We start from the raw sequence: 22,092 nt of genomic DNA, 5'->3' as shown, positions 1-22,092 counted from the left end.
AGAGAGCTGAAGGAGGAGCAGGCCCAGGACACTCAGCTCCAGTGTCCTCCTTGTAGATGTCAGATGGGGGCAGAGGAATCCAACGTGGAACCTCCACCAGAGAGAGGAGGAGAGAGAACATTCTGATGGGAGTGTCTTTGCCCCCACCCTGCTTTCCCTTCTGCTTCTCTTTGGCCAAGTCTAGGATCCTTCTGAGCTGCTCCCAGCTGCCCTGAGGATTAGGGGTATAAGGCCCTCCATCCAAAAGACAGGCGTCTCAGTAGCTGCACACAGCTCCTCTCACAGCACATGTGTGTAGCTTGAGTTTAACACCCCAGCCAGAGTTTGATCACCTTCCAGGGGGACCTAATCCCAGCATGCTCCTGCCCCTTCAATCACCTTCCACGCCCAGCTGAAGTACTACCTTAGCGAGATCACCCAGCTTCCCGGGCAGGCTCCCTATTCTAGCAAAGAAGAGTTCTCCGTTATCTACCTTATGGCCCTTGGCAATAAACATCCATGTCCACACCTTGGCATCCCCGCCCCACTTCTCTAGAGTATGAGCTCCAAAAGGGGCAGGACCATGAAGCCTTGTTCATCTCTGGCCTCCCAGGCCCCAGCACGCTGCCGGGCACATGGCAGAGAAATGCTCTAGCGGCTGCCAAGCAAAGGTCCATGTACTCAGAGAATGCTGACCTGCTGTGTTATCAGCCAGAGACAACCGGCAAAGGATGGCAAACATCCTTCCCCCAAATCACACACTCTGCTGTTTTCCCCTCTGCCTTAGATTTCTAGCCACTTCAAATTTGCACCTTAAATTCCTTGGAGAAGAAAGTGAGGTGTATGTAAAGAAAAAGTTTAAAGTATCACGGCATTCACACCAAGGAACAATAAATGCTCTAAAATTGCGCCTGGTTCCACATTATCCCTGTCCCTGCTCCCCACGGTGGGCAGGTGACAGCATTGTGGGTGCTCATATCTTTAAGGATCACTGTTAGGAGGAAGCTGACACATCAGACGCTGAGCAGGGCAAGCTAGATCTAGGAGGGAATTCCCCACAGGCAGGTGGCAGGGTGGGGAGTCCACAAACTGATTCCATGTGCGGCCGGGTTTCGGAGCCCCCACACAGGCTGGATCAGGACTCCCTCCAGATCAAAGAAAGAAGGAACAAGTGAGCCAGTCCACTCTCCGTCTTCCTCTGCCCTTGACAAGGAGGGTCTCTGCTTCACCTATACCGTGCTGTACTGAGATATTTGGTAAAATGTGTCACCCCCCCATGTGCTCACACACACACATACACATGCACACACACATGTGCACGCACATACACACGCAGAGGCCACTGTGCACACTGCTGTGCCCAAGGCACACCTGCTGACATGGCTCAGCCAGTGGGTGCACACACACGTGTGCACGGCCCACATACATTGTACTCAGGCTCTCTCTGGCCTGTGTTTGCTCCTCTCCTAACCACACAGGCCTCAGACAGCACTCACCTGGCTTTACCTCTTGAACCCTGGTGACCCTGGGCTAAAGGATTAGCTCTTCCCAGCCTCAGTTTCCTTATCTTTTAAGGGACGGGGTGGGGGGTTGCTTTATTTATGTTACTGTTTTAAGGAAGACACGCGTGAAATACGTGAGGTGCTGAGAGCAGTGCAGCTCTGGTCGCTGTCACTGGGATCATTGCTCTGATTATTATCAGCCCTCCAGCTTTGCCATCCCAGCTTCTGGGGTTCTCTGTGCTCCCGCAGACCTACTGCATGCCCAGTAGACATGCTACTGTGTGCACAACCTGCCCCGAAGTGCACTCCTGAGCTAAGCAGACACGGCAACACACACACACAGCTGAAGAATGCTAACCAACTTCGCTGCTAGGGCTGTGGGGGAACCAAGGCCTGCAAACACCTAACACCCCCTCCAGATACATATAGCTCATCACCTGCCCTCGGCACAAGCAGAACCTGACCCCAAAACACTGAGACTCTCCAAGAGGATCATGCCCACCTCCCCAACTCTCTCTCCCTACCTCCTTGGTGGGACTCCCCCAGCGGAAGGACATTTTCCAGGACCTGGAAGGAATCTGAAGGTAAGGAAAACCTCCCAGATAGCTCAGCTCCCTCTCTGAGACCCAAGTGGCCCGCAGTCACCAGAAGGTGACCAGCAGAAAGCCCAGGTCCAGAGCCTCAGCCTCCTGACTTGGATTTTGGGTTGTCTCTCTACCCTGTGCCACCAATGGTCAGTCTCCCTCTGCAACTCTGCATTTCTGGTGGGACCACATGACCTTTGAGGCGTCTGGTGCCCAGCAGAGGCTAGAAGCTCAGGAAGTGTAGAAGGACTAGCTACTGAGCAAATGAATGAGTGCAGGAAAAAATCAGAGGGGAGCCGGGCAGATGTGCTGCCCCGGTGGGAAGAATGTCCCCAACACGGTCAGTCTGCTGGCCCCACACCCTGCCCTGGCTGAGCCTCCAGCTCAGGTTGGCTAGGACCTCTCCGGTTGGGGGCTCAGAGTTCCCACTTTCTGAGCCCTCAATTTTCCAGAGTCCAGGGCACAGCTAGGATGCACACCCCCAAGGACCTCAGCTCAGAGGCTCTCTCCAAGAGACGAGGAGGTGGGGCCTGAACACAGCCCTGCCTGGAGCTGCCCTTCTTGGAGGCACCCGCATGCTCCCAGGCTAGGCTTCCCAATCCGAGCACGCAGCAGAACTGCCCCTGCCCCTGCCCCCTGGCATTTTGCAGAGCCACCTAACGTGCGGTGACTGAGTGGAACGCGGCACAGCCCTGGAGCCCTCCAGCATCACCTCCTTGTCTCTCCACAGCCCATCAAAAGTGCTCAGTGACGGCACTGCTGTCATCGGCCGAGAACCCCCTGCTCACAGCCTCCACCCTTTCCCGGACACCTCTTGCTCCTGTCCACCCTGCCCCGCATCCAGAGCCCCCTGCCTTGGTCCAAGCCATCAGGGCACTCTCCTGCAGGCGCCTGCCGCGTGGCCTTCCTGCTCGTAGTTCTGTGCCCTTTCATCCGTTTTCATACAGCAGCCAGAGGGATCAGTTAAGAGTACCAATGTGATCACCTCACACCCCTCTTTAAAAGCCTTGGGTGGTTTACCGAGCCTTCAGAATCAAACCCTAATCTTTTAGCTTCACCCCAAGGCCCTCTGGGATGGGGCCAGAGACCTCCTTGGCAACCTCCCCTGCTTTGCAACATGTAATCAGCACACGGTCCCCTTGGCCTGGGAGGCCTTTCTCCTGCTTTGTCACCTGACTGCACTGCTCATAATGCAAGACTCAACTCAGAACGTGGAGGGCGCTTCCCCTGGGAAGCTTCGACTGTCCCCCAAGTATGGTTTTGTACCCTTACACCTGTCTACTTTCATCACAGCCTACAACTGTTGGGTGCTTCGTCAGTAGCCCTTGTGGAGCACACAGGGAGTACGTGGGGAGCACTCCAGGCAAAAGCTACGGGCATCCAGGGGTAGGGAATGGGGTGCAAGCCCAGCCTTACCTGTCTCTGCGGGCCGGTGGGATCCGACTCTCTCCGACGAGGGCGGGGTCCAGAGTGCAGGGGCGAGTGGGAAGGGCTGCCAGGCGTGGGGGGCTGTGACATCTCTGACCGGCCTTCCGCCTGGCTCAGCTGGGGTGGGAGGGGCTGGAAGGGAGTCAGGCGAGGGTCCTCCTCAGCCAGCGTCTGCATGCCTCGGCCCCGGGGCCTGACGGCAGCCTCTGCCCCCGGCCTCCGCCGCTCCTCGCCCTCCTCCGGCAGTGGCCGCAGCTCCTCGGGCTCCTCGTCCGTGGTGCCCGACGTGCTGGGCTCGGCGCCCGGGGGGAAGTCCTTGAGCTCTGTCTCCTTGTCAATGATAACCCACTCCTTGCTGTCAAAGTCCTCCTCCTCGGCCAGCGGCACCGAGCGGAAGGCGTTGCTAAGGGCCTCCTGTTCCACGGAGGCTGACACGTCCATGCGGCCGCTGGCCTGCCGGTCCGGGTGACCCGTGTCCACTGACAGCATCTGGGCCGGCTGTGAGGAGCAGGCCTGGCGGGACGGAGAGCCGGGCAGATCCATTCGTGACCTGCGAAGCCAGCCCAAGTGAGGCTCAGTGCCCGGCCCCTCTGAATCTCCAAGGAGCCCAAGTAGGCGGCCGGGTAAGGCCTGGAAACTACTGACCACAGCATGTCTCCCACCCTGGGCCAGGCCTGCTTACTTCCTGGGTTACCGTCCCTCTCCCCCCACCTCACTCTCCCTAAAGATCCCATTCGTTCATTCATTCATTCATTCGTTCATTCATACATTCACTCAACACACGTAAATGAATGTTTACTGCATTCCAGAAATACAAACATGCAGAAAAGAAAACCTGGTTTCTGTGCCCGAAGAACGCTCTCTTCTGGACCACCCTGGAAACTCTTAATCTCCCTAAAGCCAACTTCATGCTCCCAGTCCAGTGCTCACACTCCATCCGAGGCTCCCTCCTGCTGCCATCAGGGCACACACACCCACCTGGCCCTTGAGTTGGTAGTTGGTTTTTCTAGCTTCTTCTACCACCACCCTCCAGGCCTGCCTGGCTGGTTTCACCACCCCCAACAAAGTCCAGTGGCTCCCAGTCCCAAGGAAAGTCCATATTCCTTAGTCTGGCACTGAGGTGGCCAGGCTAAGGCCCAGGTTCACCATGCTCCTAACCAGACCCATCTCAGATTCACTGGCTTTTCCCCAAACTGCCTGTGTGCTCACACTTCTGTGCGGTTATGTACGCCACTGTCTCCACACGGCTGGACTTTCCCCTCTTTGCTGCCTCACCTGGCTCGGCTGTCACCTCCTATGGGGAGTTTCCCCATTCTGCTTGGTGGGCTAGTTTGCCTTCCCAGCGCTGTCTGTGTACCCCTCTCAGCCCAGAGCAGAGCACGTGTGTTTACATATCTGCCTCCCAGGAGGCCAAGAGCTCTGTCAGGCAAGGACTGGGCCCCATCTGACTTTTCACTCTGGGGCAGTGACCCTACCTTGGGGCATCTCTTGCTATCACCTGACACTGTGCTGTGAACCTCAGATTACTTCCAGAGATTCTCATCTTGAGGTAGGGTAGGTACTTGCCCCAAGGTCAAAGTTTTGCTGGTTGTAGGAAGCTACACAAATACCAGGGTGTCCCCACTGGGAACCATGGAGGTTTAGCTCCCTTGGGGTTGTGCACACGCTCACACTCAGGCTGTGGGCAGAGGGCTGGCTTTTATTCTCCCCCAGCCTCAAGCCTGGGAGAGAAAGGGGTACAGCTCAGAGCCACTGTGGGGCTTTTTCAACATCCTCCCATCCTGGTCTGCGGGACCTATCTCCTCCCTCTCCACAAGCTTTTTATTGATTTAATAAGGCTTAAAATACATACATTCCTGAGGGAGGCCACCCAGGGTCTCCCATGTGAATGGCTGATGTGGCTATTTTTCCTCAGAGCGTGGTTTGTTTTGACAGACATAAAGGAGAGAGTGTGCCAATGGAAGAGAGGGGCGAGGGTTGGGGGGAGGTTGGAGAAATGGGGGGAATGTAGGCAGCCAATCTCATCTGCTTCATGCCTTTTCCTGCTCCCAAGAGCCCCAGAGCCCACCCAAACCAAACCCTCTGCCCTGTCTACAAGATCCTGAACCTTCCCTTCCAGAAAAATCTCTCTTCAGCCCATCCATCCCTGAAACAAGGGTTTGCTCGGAGTCAAACCAATTTGCTCTTTAGGACTGTCTGTTCAGGGCATTCCCACCTCTCTTCTTCACTGACATCCCTTCCACACTGCTGTTCCTCAGCTCTGCTTGTTTCCTGAACCCTCTGGGCTACCATGGACACAAACTCGGTCTTCAGTCCCAGGGAGGCCAACCTGCATGAGTGTGAGTGCATGTGTGAGGGCTGTTGGCCACCTGAGCACAGAGCCCATATGGGTGCAGGGACTGTGGTGGCTGCGGGGACTGGCACAAGTTTCTCCTGTCTTGAGCATTGCCACACACCAAAGGGGCACTGTGTCCCATCCCAGAGGCAGGGTGCAGCTGGGAGGAGGATCCAGAGGAGGAGCTGTGGGTGAGGCACGGCTGAGAAGGCACGCTGAGTGGTTGGGAAAGAGGACCCCCATCCTCCTGAGCTGGGCCTTGGGAAAAGACCCCTTTAGTGGTGCAAAGGAGACAGCAGCCCTGCTGAGTGGTGAAGCCCCATCCAGAGCCAAAAGAGAATGGGGACATCTCTCAGAGGCCCTTCCTACCCAAAGTTGTCCCACCCACCGGATCTCAGGTGGGTTCAGACTCTGGTCTCTGATGGCCATGGGCCACCCTCACCTCCCTCCATTCTGTAGGTTCCTTTTGGTTCTAAATTCTCTGTCCCACCAACCAGGCCCTCCTGTGATATTCAGACCCCTGAGCCCTGACCCCAAAAACTTGATTCCCTCCCTCTTGGAGCAGAGCACTCCCTGGGCTCTCCTCCCAGGCCCCTCCCTCAAAGTTGAAGGATGCTTAGTCAGCTGCTTTGAGGCATCTGTAATTAGTCTCCAGGGTGAGGTTCTAGAAGCACACCCACCGAGCAACTCGTCCCTCACCTCTTCCCAGGGCCTACCCCTCCTGCAGCCTGCCTCCACCTCACATCCCTCCATGGCACAAGATGCTCCTACTCTGGTTCCTGGCCCGTGGACCCCCACCCCCATCCCTCCCCAGGCCCTCCCATGCCTCAGTCACTCACTAACCAAGTCTGACCCCAGGCCCACATGGAGCCGCCTGAACACTCCCAGGGTCCCCGCCCATCTCCCCCTCATGTCCGATCTTTCCCACTGACCGAGACCAGCTGCGTGAAGGCTGAAGGGACCAGGGCGCCCTTGGGTGACTCCTGGCCGCACACCTACCTCCTCTCATGCAGCTCCACCCGCCCATCGGCTGTGGAGAGCCTCTCGGACTCAGGACTGTTGACCCTCCGGTAGCGAAGAGAACGGACTGGGGTTGTTGGTGAGTCCGGAGGGGCGCGCACCGGAGAGCTAGGGACCCCCACACCTCGGCTCTGCTCCTCTTCCACCACACAAGGGGTCTGCAGGAGAGGGGAGTCCCATGAACCAGGGCCGATAGGGTGGTTTTCCCAGGGTGAAGGAGATGTAGGGAGGTCGACGCCGGTGATCCTGGCAGGGGGCGAGGCCGCGGATGCAGGGTGGCTAGGGAGTGGGCACACATGAGGGGTGGGACGGGGGCCACGGGCCGGGAACCAGGGTGGGAGCAGGGGGAGGCCACCCACGTCCTTCTCTCTGGCTGCAGTTACTTTGCTGATGTTGATTCGGAGTTTGTTCCGGTTGACATCCGTCTCCTCCCAGACTTCAGCCTCGGGACCCCCAGGATGGGGGGCCAGGTGGGGGCCGGGACCCAGCCCCTCAGGGGGCCGCCCAGGCAAGATGGGGGGTGCGTTCTCCTGGTCACTCAGGTGCTCGCCCTGCAGCACGTCCTCGGTGTTCTCCCGGAGCAGGTCCCCGGGCACCGGCGTCACGTTGACCACCCTGGAGAGGCCAGGAGGGGCCGTGGGCAAGGCTGGCAGGGGTGCTCTCTCCTACCAGCACAGGCCCTGCAGATCACTGCCACCCCTGGGAGTGGGCACAGGAGGGGCCTCGGCCGGGATGGGGGCATCCCCAGGCCCTCTCAGGCCTGCAAAGGACTACAAAGGTGGCTGCCCAGCATGAGCTCAGCACCACTTCACCCTCTCACTCCAGGAGACCCATTACTTTGCAGGCGCTGCCAGATTTCCATGGTAGTTCACTGGCTGACCTCATTTAGGCCAGGAGTGGGTCTAAAGAGAAGAAGCACTTTGGAATTCCTTGAGTGGTCCATGCACCTCGATGTGCTGAGTCTCTTTCCTGGAGCCCCTGCCCATGTCTCCCCCTGGCTCTTCCCCCCCGCCCCCGGGGGTGGGGGTGGGGCCCTTCCTCACTCTGGCCCCTCCCTGGTGCCTCTGTCTTTGTGCGTGTCACATGGTTCTGGTATCACTGACACCTGTCCATGACAAGTATCCCAGACCCAACTGAGAGCACTCTGAAGGCAGGGGCTGCAAGTTTTTTCTCTGACACCCACAGGCCCTGGTGCCAGGGCTCAAGACATGTCCACTAAATGAATACCTGTGAGCAACAGAAACAAACTGTGGGGCTCAGGTCATTTCACTCAGGGCTCCCCACTCCCCAGTAAGGTCAAAAATCCAAAGGAGGATGACCACTCTGTCCCCAGATTGAAGGTGGAGATGTGGCACCACTGCCTGGGGTTCGAGAACCCCACTGTTGAGCACCAAGAATAGGAAAGACAGCCAGGTGTGTCCAGGTAGAAAGAGAAGGAGAGGGCTGGCTTTTGAGGTGACAGTACAAGGCAGGGGTCACCTCGCCCCCCTCCAGGCCATCGTCCCTCCCAAGACTCACCCAAACATGGCTGCCGTCTGCCGGGTGTTCTGCTGGGGTGGAGTGGAGGTGCTTGTCGACAGGAGGGCATCGGTGCCTGCCTTCTCCCAGTCAAAAGCCTCATTCTCAGCGATGCCCCGCTCCTTCATGCTGTTCTCAAACACCGACATGATCAACTGCAGGGGTGGGGGTGGCGGGAGGACAGAGAGGTGACCCTGGGGCTAGCCAGGAGGAGGGGGCAGTGGCCGGGACTGCAGGGGGAAGAGAGGGACCTTCCAGGACAGGGATGGGCCAAGAGGGAGCACTGGAAGGAGAAGGGCACATTGATTTTAAATGAAAACATGCACATGATATGCAAATCAGCATGCAAATTACCATCTTGGTTTGAGCCCCCCCTGGCTGGACACAAGCCCTATGAGATCTGTCCCCTGCTCCCCATCCCTGGCCTGATCTGCCATTCCCACCATCTCAGGGGGAGCCTCAGCAGCCCGAAAGCTCCAGTAGTTTCCCAGAGCCACCACCTGGGGTCATGCTTCTGCACGAGCTGCTTCCTCTACCTGCACTGCCTTAACCACCAGTCCTCTCCTCTAGGACACCTTCCCTGATTCCCCCACCCACACACTCCCCGATCTGCCGCTCTACATTCCTAGCAGTCAGCACACCCTGTGCTCTCCTGTGCTCGCTTAGCAGCTGTCTGGGCTGGGGAACCCCAGGAGGATAACTGGGGGAGGGGGAGGCAGGACCTTCTGTTGTCCAAGTGAGCCATCTCTGCCAACAGCCAGGGCTCTAGGCTCAGGACGTGGTGGGCACCTGTAGGCCATGAGAGGCCCCCAGCCCACTCCGCTTCTGACTTAGCTCTCTCCAGAATGCAGGGTGGGTTTTTTCTGCTGGCAGGCCCCATTTCACTGGGGGCCCACCGTGTGCCTGTTGCTGTGTTCCCTGTGGCATGGAGATTTGTGCCTGACACATAGTGGGTCCTGGGCAGAACATTGCTGATGTATCCCCCTTCTCCTGTCAGGCTCGGTGAGTCCCCTAGGGATGTGATGGTGGCACCCTGGAAAAAGCACTGGACTTGGGAGTCAGAAGATGTGCCCGAGCCCACCCCTGTTCCCAGCCATGCTATCAGGCTTTAGTTTCCTCATCTATGAATTGGGGACAACACAGAGTTTTGGTGTAAAATACATGAAAGCTTTGGCTTTATTAACTGTTAAGTGTTGGGATAATAACATAAGGGACACACATTATCACCAAGGACTTGTTTTGAAGTTTAAGTGAGTGAATGCATGAGAAGCACTGAGAACAGGGTCAGCTGTTGATAAATCTTAGCTATGAATGCCATTTACAGGAGCACAAAACAGTTTCATGCAGTTTGAGGACCAGGGAGAGATGCACAGGCTAAGCTGGCAGGGGAGTGGGGCCTCGGCAGTATGGGTGCTGCTGGGGACGGTCACCCCCAGAGAGGTGTCCAGGGATACAGAGGCCAGGTGGCAGCTCCCACCTGGTAATCAGGCTTGGTGAAGTAGTCAAGGCTGGCGATGTGGTCCAGGAAGAGGTGGAACTCGGAAGGCATGTGCTTCAGCAGCATCCGATGCTCATACTTCTCCTTGATCATCCCTACCTGCTCCTGGAGGCAAGACGGCACGGGGTGATGGAGCCCCAGTGCCCCCACTCCCCCTCCGCCTCCTCAGACCCAGCTGCACAGGGCTCACCTTGTCCTTGATCTTCCTCCAAGGCAGCTGGCCCACTGCAAACTCCACCAGCATGTAGAAGAGGGACCACAGGTCATCGTGGCGGCCCATCTCCTGGGGGTAGGGGGGTGAGGGGAGTCATCCACAGCTATCAGGCCCTTCCCTGGGACTGAGGAGGGGGCACCTAACACCCAAATCCCCCTGGGCAGACCTGAGTCTCCCTGAAACCACGGCTCTATCCCTGACCCTCCAAGACACGTAGAATCCCAGTGTTAAAACTTCTGTCTGTGCCTTGTCAGCCCACACAGACTAATGGTACAAACAGAGAGGAGGGAATCCCAAAAAACAAGGTAGAAGGGGAAGTCATGGGGAGATGGCAGCAGAACCCTCCTCAGCCCTGGTCTCTGGTGGGGCAGCTTCCAGCTCCTCCCCCATACTTCTCTCCCCACCCCACCCCGTGCCTGCCCTACCCTCTTCCTCTGCTGCACACTCTGCCTCCGACCCGGGCCCCAATGCCCCTGCATCCTCAGGCCCAGCTCTGCCACTCACCCGGTTCTTGTGGGCATTGACTGAGGCATAACGAACAGTCCCTCGAAACCCAGCCACATTCCGGGGCTGTGAAAAGAGAACACAGCAGGACCCTCACCCACTGCCCCTGACTTGGACCACATCTCAACCCTGCTTACTGAGCCTAACTCCACCTACTTTAACGCTGACTGCCTCCAATCCAGCCCCCACGTTGGCCCGATCAGCAGCAGGCCTGCCACACCAAGCCCAGCTGTACACCTGCCTCCTGCCCCTGTTCACGGTCCCTTATCCATTCCCAACTGGGGTAGGCAGCCAGGTCACACGGTGTGGATATGACATCCACCAAGAGCTCAGGGAGCCAGGGGACAGGCCAAGTATAGACTGAGCTGGGTGCTGCTCATACTGAACCCAGGCGGGGCCTGTCTAGGCAGCTGCAAGGAGAAGTTGGTGGAGGGTTTCCAGGTCAGGGAGTCAAGCAAGGAGGCCAGAGGTTCCCGTGAGCGGCGGTACTCACAGGCCGAACGTCCCCTGTGGTGTTGGTATACTGCCGGGCCAGCCCGAAGTCCAACATGTAGCACTTTCTGTAGGTAGAAGGCAGCCTGCCCATGGCAAAGTTTGACTGGGGAAGATAGGAGCTGTGACCGTGGGGTTCCAGACCCAAATGGCCCACCTCATGGGGCCCCCAGACATGTGTTTAGGAGTAAACACCATCATGTACTATCGAAGGTCATGGCATCGCATCCAAGAAGCAGGTGGGATCGCCCTCTATCACAGTGAGATGAGAACTTGAGAGATTTTAGAGATGAGGAGGCCGAGGGTCAAAGAGCTTCCAGGGGTTCTCCAAGATCACACAGCAAGTGATGACCCAGCTGGGGGTTGAACTGAGGTGTGTGTGTCCAGCCCTCAATCCTTGAGGCTCCCCAGCAGGGTAGTGTGGCTTAGTGTCACTGTCTTGCTCTAAAGCAGCAGAAGACCTGCGTTGTTCTTGCCATGTGACCTTGGGCCATTCAACCAATCTTTCTGGACCTCAGTTTTTACCCCTTACTTAAATTGGAGGTTTTTACAACACCAAGATCCAAGATGCCACAGAATCGGCTACTTGGAATTTCTTACTAAGCCCAGCCCTTTGGTCCCTTTCACTCAATTCTCCAACCCCTGCACCTTTCAAAGTTCAAGGACTAATCAGGGAAGGGTTAAGAGAGAAGAGAGGAACAGAGGGCCAGGCAGGGGCGTGTGTTCTTGGCAGGCCAAGGAGAGGAGGAGAAGGGGCTCCGGGCAGAGAGCAGGAGGAAGGGACAGGTATTAGAAGAGACTATTCTTGCCCCAACCACTGCTCTGGAGGAGAAACCGTGGGACCTGGGCGGGGGGGGGGGGGGGGGGGGGGGGGGGGGGGGGGGGGGGGGGGGAGGGGGTCATGTAGCGCCACCCTCACCGGTTTGATGTCCCGGTGCAGGAAGCCCACGGAGTGGATGGCCTCAATGGACTCCAAGATCTGCTTGCCCAGCCGCAGCGTGGTACTCAGGGTGAAGGTGCCTCGCGGCTGGCTGCGGCGCAGGTCGGCCAGGTTCCGGCCCTGGGGGTGGTGGCGGGGCCAGGCTAGACTCAGCTGCCCTGCCCCCTCCACCCTGCACCACTGTGACACTGGGCCCAGCCTCATCCCCAAAGCTTTGTGCCCGCTCCCCACCCCAGTGGTCACGACCCCAGCTTTTGGGGGAGAGTGGAGGGAGGATCCCACAGGGACTCACCTGGAGCTGCATCACTACGTAATTAAACTTCTCATTCCGGCCACAGCCAATGAACCTGCACACGTGGCTTTTCCCTGTGGGGCACAGACAGGGGGTCTCCCAACTCCCACTCCTTCTCCCTCACTTCCAATCTTAAGGCATCTCCAGTGCACTCCTGATTCCTGGTTGCATGATGACTTCTCCCACCACGTCCCTTTGGCCCTCTCCCATCACCGCCCTTAGACTCTGGCCCCATCTCACCATCCCCATCTGTTCTCTCACAGCCCCTGACTCCAACCATCACCTCTCCCCTCGCATCCTCCTGCCCTTGGCCCGCACCTTGCAGCTTTTTGAGCACAGCCACCTCCATCTTGAGGACCTGCTTGGGCTGCTGGGCTGACTCCACCTTGAGGGCCACGTTCTCCCTGGTCAGCAGGTCCATGGCCTCATAGATCTCACCAAAGCCTCCGCCCCCGATCTTTTTCAGCTACAAGATGGAAGAGGGGGATAGGAAACACAGGGGTCAGACTCAGCAGCTCCTCATCCCATCCATTGCTGGGTCATACCCTTCCTGGGTGGGGGGGGCTAAGGCTAGCCTTGAAGGGGAGGACTCCCTGTCTCCCTTCCTTGCCCCAACCACCAATGCTCCTACTTCCTCTCCTAGTGCCAAGCCCTAGTGGGTTTCACGCGCGCGCACACACATGCACACACACGCATGGTTAGATGTCAGAGTGCAAGGTGGGAGAGGGTATGAGACCTCTGACTCCATACAGACATGGAGACGAGCCCGTGTAGGATCTGAAGAGACCATGGGCCATATTGAAACTTTTCTTCCCTGGAAGGACAAGAAATACCACACTGCCCCCCACCCTCCCTCCCACGACTACATTGAACAACCACCATCCATAAGGAAAACTAATTTCTAGAACCTTTCAGCTTCAGAGTGGATCCTCCAGAGAAGCTGGCCCTTCCTCGGGTTAGCAGTATCCTGACAGGTGTCAAATGGAGAGAGTACTGGGGGAGGGGTGCATATTTGGGGAGGAGACTCAGCAAAGGGTATTCACTGCCTAGGCCTGCTGCTAAAGCTCACAGCACTCCCTAGAGCCCTGGTCAGATGCCCCAAACCAGGATGAGCCTCCCCTGGGGGCAGGGGCCACTGCGAGACCATGGTGGAAATGGCAGTTTGGACAGTCCATCTATCCCCCCAGGGGGCAAGGCAGTACAGACCTGACCCTCTAGGCCCTCCTCCTCCAGCATCCCAGGACAGGCAGTGAGAAAAGGCAGAGGGGAGAGTTGTGTCGGAGGAAGAGTTGGCAAGGGCAGATAGTCAAAGCTGAGTTACGGGGAGGGATTAAAATAATTTCAAGTTAGGGCAGCCCTGGTGGCGCAGTGGTTTACCGCCACTGCCTGCAGCCCAGTGCGTGATCCTAGGGACCCTGGATTGAGTCCCACGTCAGGCTCTCTATATGATGCCTGCTTCTCTCTCTGCCTGTGTCTCTGCCTTTCTCTCTGTCTCTATGAATAAATAAATAAAATCTTTACAAAAATAATAATAATTTCAAGTTAGAGGCACCAGGGTTCCTGGAGAGGCTGTGTGCTACTGGCAATGATGAGGGACAAGGAGAAGGTGCTGGGTTCTAAGTTGGGATTCATTTGATTAAAAAAAGATGTACAGGGCAGCCCGGGTGGCTCAGCGGTTTAGCACCGCTGTCAGCCCAGGGCCTGATCCTAGAGACCCAGGATCGAGTCCCATGTCAGGCTCCCTGCATGGAGCCTGCTTCTCTCTCTGCCTGTGTCTCTGCCTCTCTCTGTGTGTCTTTCATGAATAAATAAATGAAATCTTAAAAAAAAAAAAAAAAAAAAGATGTACAACTCACCTCATGGGTGGCCTGTCCTCTCTGAACATCTTCCAGAATGCTCACTCGCCTCCTGTTGGCTTGTTAACTCACCAGCACAGCTGGGCTTGCTAGTGATTGGGCAGAGGCCGCTCTCATCAGCCAGCCTGTAAACTGACTCTGAGCCTCCCGTGTCTCCAAGCCCTCCCCTTAGCATTTATCCAGTGCTCTGATCCCATTAAATCTTTAATGGTGGCTGAAGCAGGGGGTGAGGGTGGAAGGGGGGCAGGGCAGAGCCCAGGACTGGGAGTTCCCAGCAGGTTACAGTTGAAACCACTCCAGGAAGAGACAGGAGGATGAAGGGAGGATTTAGAAGAGAAGTGGAAGTCTGGCTGCATCTGGAAGGCTCTGGTGCCCAGGAAGGAGACAGGGAAAGGAGGAAGAACAGTCTGAAACCAGAGTCTCTCTCTCCTTGAGACAAAAGTCATACTCCTAGAAGAATCTCAGAGTCAGGAGGGGATAGATGCAGACTCAAGGAAGGCAGTGGCATATCTCCCTCTGGAGAACTTTAAACTCAGGGGAGATTCTAGTATCTTCTAGAATCCTTTATGGCTTGTTATAGGTGAGCATGGAAGGAAAGGGGGAGGAGGAGGGACCAACAATCACATCTCGGGTTCTGTGATCTAGACTCAAAGACATCATCTCAGCTCCTTCCCTAAGGTTCTTGACAACACAAGGGCAGAAGGTCATAAGAGTCACCATTTTACACAGAAGGAAAACTATGGCACAGAGAGTTCCATTCTCTGCCCCAGGTCACACCACTAGTAAGCGGCAAAGTCAGGTTTCATTTAAACCCGGGCAATCCCATGCAGAACTCACACTCTTAACTGTGATATCACAAGAAATGGTGATAGCACAGGGCTTAAAAGTCTGGAGTTTGGGGCACGTGGGTGGCTCAGCGGTTGAGCATCTGCCTTTGGCTCAGGTCATTATCTCAGGATCCTGGGATCGAGTCCCACATCCGGCTCCCCGCAGGGAGCCTGCTTCTCCCGCTGCCTAGGTCTCTGCTTCTCTCTGTCTCTTATGAATAAATAAATAAAATCTTAAAAAAAAGGGACACCTGGGTGGCTCAGCAGTTTCGTGCCTGCCTTTGGCCCAGGGCGTGTTCCTGGGGACTCGGGATCCAGTCCCACGTCCATGGAGCTTGCTTTTCCCTCTGCCTGTGTCTCTGCCTCTCTTTCTGTGTCTCTCATGAATAAATAAATAAAATCTTAAAAAAAAAAAAAAGTGTGAGTGCTTGAGAGTCAAGCTTAGATCTGCCAGCCTCCAAAATCCTCACCAGAGGTGTAAGGAGTGCTCCTGGCAGCCAAGACATTTCCCATACCTGCTCCCCAATTTCCGAGGGTGGCCAATGGTATTTCTCTACCATCTTCACTTCCAGACAGAGGCTGTTTCTCTTCCCTTTGACCCTATTCCTCCCCTCCTATTTTTTTCACGACCCCCTCCCCTGTCAAAGGAACTACCTAAACTGGAGGGCTAATCTGACACAAGAGGACCAGCATTCACTTAGGAAAAGGGAAACCTGGTTTCCTGGCTCAGCTCTGGGTCACCTGGAGTTAGTTTCTTTCTTTTTTTTTTTTTTTTTTTTAAGATTTAGTTATTTATACATGAGACACACACACACACACACAGAGAGAGAGAGAGAGAGAGAGACGCAGAAACACAGGCAGGGGAAGAAGCAGGCTCCCCGCAGGGAGCCCGATGCTGGACTCAACTCTATCTGGACCCCAGGATCACGCCCTGAGCCAAAGGCAGATGCTCAACCGCTGAGCCACCCAGGCGTCCCTGGAGTTAGTTTCTTAAAGTCTTTGCCTCCACATTTCCTCCTCTGTAAAATGAAAGAGTTGTTCTAGAACTAGTCACAGAGACTCCTTCATCTCCATCTTGGGAAGCAGTATGGCTTAGGGACCACTGACCCAGCAGTCGTGAGAACTTGGCAGGCTAGCTAGTCTCTGTACCTGTTTCCACACCTGTGAAAAGGGGGTAATAACATCTACTCCATTGTTTGGGGAGGTAACACACACAAGACATTTTGCACAGTCTGGCCACAGCAAGTGCTCCAAACAAATGCTGTTTTACTTAGTAGTATCATTTGCTCTTCTGATCCTGAGAAGCACCCCTCAAGAAAAGTAAAACATTCATATTTGTAAATACTCCACCTGGTACCACTGCCCCTCCCTTCCTCCCCAGCCAGCTCATTTTCTCTTTGGGCAATTTGTTCTTGGTTTCCGAGCTCTGCCTCAAGTCTCTGTCCCACCCCTCATGGGGAGATGGCTGAGGGGAGGCATCCAGCAGCCCCCTCTCTCAACCTCTCCAGGAGCCAGGGACGGAGATCAGCCTAGTGAAGACTGCACAATCGCCCCTTCCCCCGATGACCCCCTGCCATTTCTCTCTCATCTTCCACCTGCTCCCTCAAAAAGCAGCGAAAAGTTCTGACTCAAACTCAGTATGATGTGAACACCATCTTTTTCTCACCTCTTCAGTGCAAAAGACCTTCTGCCTCCAATCTGTCAGAAACCAAGCTCTCATGACAGGAGACCCAGAGGGTTCTTGGAGGAACACTCATTTTGCCAGACTCTTATTCCCTTGATTATGGCCCTGGTTCCTCCTCCTCCAATTTCTGACCTGTTGCTCTCCCTCTCAGGAGTTCCTCTGGGATTTAGATGGCCCCTTCCCTCAGCTCTCTGAGGTACCACCACCTCCCCCAATCCCAGAGACATCTCAGACAACGCTTTGGCCCCATCCCTGGTCCTCTCAAATTGGCAGAAAGAGTGGTTGTTGCCATGGAGACCAGATAGCACCCAGCCCCACTCTCAACACTGCAGCCCAGGTGAGCTGAGCTTCCCCCCTCAACTCCCACACACCCCGACACAGACGCTCAGTGTAGACCTGTGCTGCTCTCCCTCCTTCCCTCCAGGCTCCCCACTCCGCGGTGCAGACCCACAGGCTCACACACCATCACCCTGCAATCAGCCCTACACCATCCTGCCCACACAATGATAAGAGGCCACCCAGAGCGCTAGCGACGGAAGGAGAGGTGGGGAGGGGGGTTAGGGGAGGGAGACAAGGATTGATTTACAATAGGACCCGCTCCCCAGACACTGCCTTTTCCCCCAACCCCTCATAGGTCCTCCACCCATCCAGGCCCAAACCCCGATGAGGCTCAGACTACAACTCCCAGCAGGCCGAACAGCCTGAAGTCCTGGGCTGGAGGAGCAAGGCACGCTGGGACATGGAGTCTCGGCGTGTTGCACCTGCCGCAGGAACCAGTGAGGGGAGGAGGGTGGAAGGAGAAGATGGAGTGCGGCTGCGGTGGGAGCAGCCCGCAGGGCCTCTTTCCCCGAAGCCAGGCCTTTCTGTCCTCTGCGGAAGCGGAGGGACACATGCACACTCACTGCCCTTCTCCAAGGTCCAGAGGGGAAAGAGCCCCCTCCCCCACGCCGCCCGCCTCCCCCACGGAGCTCTGCAGCTCCTGCCCCGACGTCCAACCAGGAGTTGTTTCAGGCTGGGCCCGAGCAACGTGACCCAGCAGGGAAAGGGATGAGAGGGGGCGCTGGGAGAAGGCGATTGTCCACAAGTGTACGCCAGAATAGTGACCGCCAGCAGTATGCAGATGAGCTCAGGGGCACCTCCCTCTTCGGGTAGAGGAGTTGGGGCAGCTGTTTGAACAGGTCTCCAGGCCTCTCCCCACCCCCAACCCGTCCCCACCCCCGCCGGGTCACTCACCACCTTCCAGCGGTCCTTGACCACGTAGTTGGCCGGCAGTATGTCGGCCTGCTCCCCTCCCCCACTCATGTTGGTTTCGTCCTTAAGAGCGGCCGCTAGGCACTGCATCCGCCAGCCGGAGGGAGGGGTGTCCGCAGGGCCTGCCCTGGGGGGGCCATCTACCTGGGGGAGTGGGGAGGGGCCATGAGTGGGGCAGGCGACGACCCTGGACCCTCTCGTCCATAGGGAGGAGGGGAGCGCCATTCTCCAGGCAGGCCTCCTTCCCTGGGCCCACTGGGCAGATGCTCCAGGGGTTACTGGGGGAAGCGCTGTGTAAATACCCAGGTGGAGGTCAAGGGAGAAGACAGAAATACTATCCATGGGAAGGGAGATACAAACTACAAACCGGGGATGTGAAAACCAGCAACAGGACGCACATGTTGAAAAAAGGAGAGGAAAATGCTGTGTGAACAGGCTATGGGGACAGGGAGAGATATGCTAACTAAGGTGGAAAAAACTTGCTAAACGCCCCTCCCCTCTGCCCCACGCCCAGGGGTGCGGTGGGGGGAGGGAACATACTAATCTAGGACCCATGTTTGTGTAGAGGACTCCTGGGCCAAGAAGGACCCATCTGAATGACTTGATCCAAGGCCCCCGGCACCCACACATTCCCATGCAGAGGTGCCACCAAATGCCCATAGAGCTGTGCATCTGAGGCTTACTAAAAGGGGAGACCTGCTGACCAAGGCGTAACCCATGGGAAACCCACACCAGAGTGATGGAGACCCACTGATCAATCGTAGGAGATGGGATACTCAAGAAATCAAGATACACAGCAGCCCCTTGGGGATGGTGCTAAGTGAGGAGGATGCAGGTGTGTGAGGCACACACCGTTCTCAGGGGTGAGTCCAACCCGCTGACAGCCGTGGTGTTCAGAAGCCAGGATGTGAGCCATGGGGTGAACGTAAAGCGATGGACCCAGCACAAAGATTTTAGAGGGACTGCAGCCCTGCGGCCACTCCAAGGGAGAGAGACAGACTGAACTAGAGGGGAGGAGGACTTGGAGACAACTGGGAAGGGGTAGGTCTCACAGGAGGCAAGAAGAATGATGGGGAGCAGCAGGTTGGGGTGGGCGTGTGCTGAGAGAGCTCTGACCACACCTTTCTCTCGGCTCAGGAGCAGCAAGAAGGAAGGAGGCTGGCTCTGGTTGCACTGGCACAGGTAGGAATTGAATGTCAAGGAGAGGGTCCTAACTGTGAGGGTTGGGGAGGCCAGCTGATGTCATCCAGGGAAATTTAAGCATGTGCACATGTATGTGTCTGAGTGTGTATCTGCACATATGTCCTTCTGTGAGCATGTATATGTCTTTGTGTGTTTTTCTGTGTCTGTGTGTCTCTGTGTCCATGCCTGTCCATCCGTCTGCTTGTGTTTATACTCGTTTTTTGCGTCTGTCTGTGATGTGCACGTGCATAGGCAGGGGGCCACTTTGTGAGATTGCTGTGAACCCTGTACAGAATGGGAACCAAGATCTTCTCTTCTCTTCCTTCCCCCCACACTTCATACAAGCACAATGCTCTGCCCTCACCATGACCCTGGAGAGTCTCAACTGGAAGGCAGTTACTCAGGCTGGGCTGGGGGACCAGGTTGGGTGGAGGGGAGACGGGGCGGAGGAAAGTGACTAAGGCATCTGTGGATGGGGCGGAAACTCCACAAGCCTGTCTTTCCTTGGGATGGGGATAGCTCCCCAAGGCTCCCGTGTTTAGCCGTCCTGATACAGGAAGCAGTGTGGGATAGTAAAGGCATAGAGACAGCCTTCAACAGGTCATGGTATGCCGTGAGGGACATGTGGAGAAGAGGTCTTCATGCAGAGGGACACTGTCACTCTTCTCCTGTCTTTCTTCAAGTGACTCAGCTGACTCTTTCCTCCAATCCACCCAACTTCAGAGCATTAGAGCTGTGGGGATGTCAAATAGGCCTCTGCCCACCTTCTGCCAATCTGGCATATGGGCCATCAGGAATTCAGAGGGCAAAATAAAGGGAGAGGTAGACGGTGGGGGGTTCTGGAATAAAGGTGGAAACAAGAGGGAAGAAGCAATTGAGCTAGTAGGGAGGGAGCCTTGAGCAGTTGAACTTGTCATCTCTGATGGGCCTTCCAGCCCTGTGATGGTGGATTCTATACCTTAATGAGAAGAATTTGGGTGCTCCAACCAGTTTAGAGGTGGGCAAGGCTAGAAGGAACAAGCGAGGTGGGAAAAGGAAGAGTGGTAGCAAGAGGATAAGTAGGGGTTCCCTGCCTCTTCCTGTCCACCGTCCTCACTCTCTGTCTCTCAGGACTGCACTCAGCTTAGTCTGGTTGGATGACAGGCCACGAAGAACTTGGCTGCCCCATTACTGCCCCCTCAGGACCCTTTGGGTATGTGAAGGGGCTTGTGGATTTATGATTATCTGTCAGACAGGGTGGGCCAATCGTGTGTGTTGGGGGTTGGGGAGACAGAGAGGGAGAGACAGCAAGAGAAGGAGGGAGGGAACTCATCATGGTGTGTGGGTTGATGTGTTGATGTGTAATTCTGCAAGGTGTGAACCAGGTGTCCGTGGGAACCTGGGAGCGCAGGTAAGGAGAGGGAAAGGAGCCCAGTGAGGGTAGTGGGAACAGGTGAGAAGAGGTATGGAAGGAGGCAGAGGAGAAGGGATGGGATGGGGGGTGACAGGAGCAGAGGAGGGGGTTGGGTAAGACAGAAGCAGGGGGCGAGCCATCGGGATGACAGGTGAGGAAGCGGTAGTTCCCCGGGAGGGGCTTGTGGGCGCTGCCGAAGAGGCGAGGAAGTAGGTAAGGGGCTGGCCAGAGGGAGGAAGGGCCTGAGGGTAAGGGAGCGAGGTTGCGGAGGCAGCCGGCAGCCGGCAGCCGGGAAGGGCTGGTCAGGGTGCCAGCAGGGTGAGGCCGTGGGGCCGGGGGCAGAGGGGGAGGCGAGGGGCAGAGGCCGTGGGGGCCGGCCGGTGAGGGCGGGCGTGTGCGCTGGGGGCCGCGGGGGCAGGGAGCCAGTCCAGGCCTCGGGATGCGGCCCAGGCTGTGTAGGCCGGCGGCGGGCGCCCGGCTCGGCGGACACGGCCCGGGGAGGGGGAGCTGGGGAAGGCTGCGCTGGGCGGCGAGCCGGGCCGAGGCCCGCGGAGCCCGCAGGGGAGCCCCCGCCCCGACCCCGCCGGCCCGCCGCCGGCCCCGCCCCGCCTCACCTGCTCTGTGCCCGCTGCGGCTGCGGCTGCGGCGGCGGAGGCAGCGGCTCGGGGCGGCGCATCCCCCGGGGCCGGGGCGGGGCGGGGGCGGGGGCGGCTCAGTGCGGCGCGGGGCGGCCCGCTCCCTCCGGCGGCGGCGGTGGCGGCGGCGGCCTCCTGCCCGGGATCATCCCCGCCCGGCCCGGCCCGGCCCCGATCCTCCTCGGGCGACGGCGGAGGCAGCGGCGGAGCGGGGAGCTGCCCACAATGCACTGCGCCGCCAGCATCAGCACCAGCCCTGACATCACCGCCCCACCGCCCGGCTCTTACATCACCGCCCTTTCTCTGACATCACATTCCACTCTGCTCCTCTCTCCACGCCTGCAGCCTTAGGGCTCTCCTTCGGATGGTCCCGCTCCGGCTCTTCGGTTCCCCTCACTGGTTTCACTTGACCCCCACCCCCACCCTGGCAGGGCCCCATCACTCCTTACCTGTCCCCACAAACTCCTCTGTTTAGATCATCCTTTATCTTCCCCCCTCTCAGCAGGTCCCTGTCAACCTCAAATGACTGCCTCACTGCGCCTCCCATGTGTTCATACTACTTTCCTCTAAACTCCTTTCCCCTCACCTATACCCATCCTCCCATAGTCCCTGTCTCTCATTTCTTCTCACACATTCCTCGCCTAGAACTCACCTCCCCACACGTATGCCTTACCTCCTGGCTCAACCTGTCCCTCTCTGTCTTTGGCCCTTTTTCCCATCTGTTGACAAATTCTCTCATTGTTTCTTACTGCTTACAAATAAGATGCACTTTTTTTTGAGATTTTATTTATTTATTCATGAGAGACACACAGAGAGAGGCAGACACACAGGCAGAAGGAGAAGCAGACTCTCGCAGGGAGCCCAATATGGGATTCAATCCCTGGACCAGGGATCACACCCTAAGCCAAAGGCTGACACTCAACCACTGAACCACCCAGGCATCCCTCTTTTTTTTATT

General features: G+C 56.9%; 1 protein-coding gene and 1 long non-coding RNA gene across 3 annotated transcripts in view; one reads left to right on the top strand and one right to left on the bottom strand.

The window, feature by feature from the left end:
• Positions 1–21,177, bottom strand: part of TTBK1 (tau tubulin kinase 1) — a 39,371-nt gene extending 18,194 nt beyond the window's left edge. Inside the window, exons 1-13 of one of the 2 annotated variants that reach the window (XM_038554135.1) lie at positions 21,114–21,177; positions 17,907–18,068; positions 12,625–12,772; positions 12,307–12,380; positions 11,994–12,134; positions 11,076–11,180; positions 10,583–10,648; positions 10,055–10,147; positions 9,844–9,969; positions 8,367–8,521; positions 7,232–7,463; positions 6,828–7,006; positions 3,482–4,043 (exon numbers count right to left, since the gene is read on the bottom strand). In XM_038554135.1, the coding sequence (XP_038410063.1) occupies positions 3,482–4,043; positions 6,828–7,006; positions 7,232–7,463; positions 8,367–8,521; positions 9,844–9,969; positions 10,055–10,147; positions 10,583–10,648; positions 11,076–11,180; positions 11,994–12,134; positions 12,307–12,380; positions 12,625–12,772; positions 17,907–18,014 (1,989 nt within the window). In that variant the 5' untranslated portion in view covers positions 18,015–18,068; positions 21,114–21,177. The remainder of the gene's footprint in view (positions 1–3,481; positions 4,044–6,827; positions 7,007–7,231; positions 7,464–8,366; positions 8,522–9,843; positions 9,970–10,054; positions 10,148–10,582; positions 10,649–11,075; positions 11,181–11,993; positions 12,135–12,306; positions 12,381–12,624; positions 12,773–17,906; positions 18,069–21,113) is intronic. The other variant, XM_038554136.1, reaches the window with a different exon arrangement.
• On the top strand, positions 17,664–20,299 carry LOC119874165. Its single transcript, XR_005367721.1, has 3 exons — positions 17,664–17,851; positions 19,062–19,106; positions 20,217–20,299. It is a non-coding gene; the product is annotated as an uncharacterized LOC119874165 (long non-coding RNA).
• Positions 21,178–22,092: the final 915 nt, after the last annotated feature.

The sequence above is a fragment of the Canis lupus genome, chromosome 12, assembly GCF_011100685.1.
Source record: "Canis lupus familiaris isolate Mischka breed German Shepherd chromosome 12, alternate assembly UU_Cfam_GSD_1.0, whole genome shotgun sequence".
NCBI classification, from domain to species: domain Eukaryota; kingdom Metazoa; phylum Chordata; class Mammalia; order Carnivora; family Canidae; genus Canis; species Canis lupus.
This window is presented reverse-complemented; position numbering and strand designations above follow the sequence as displayed.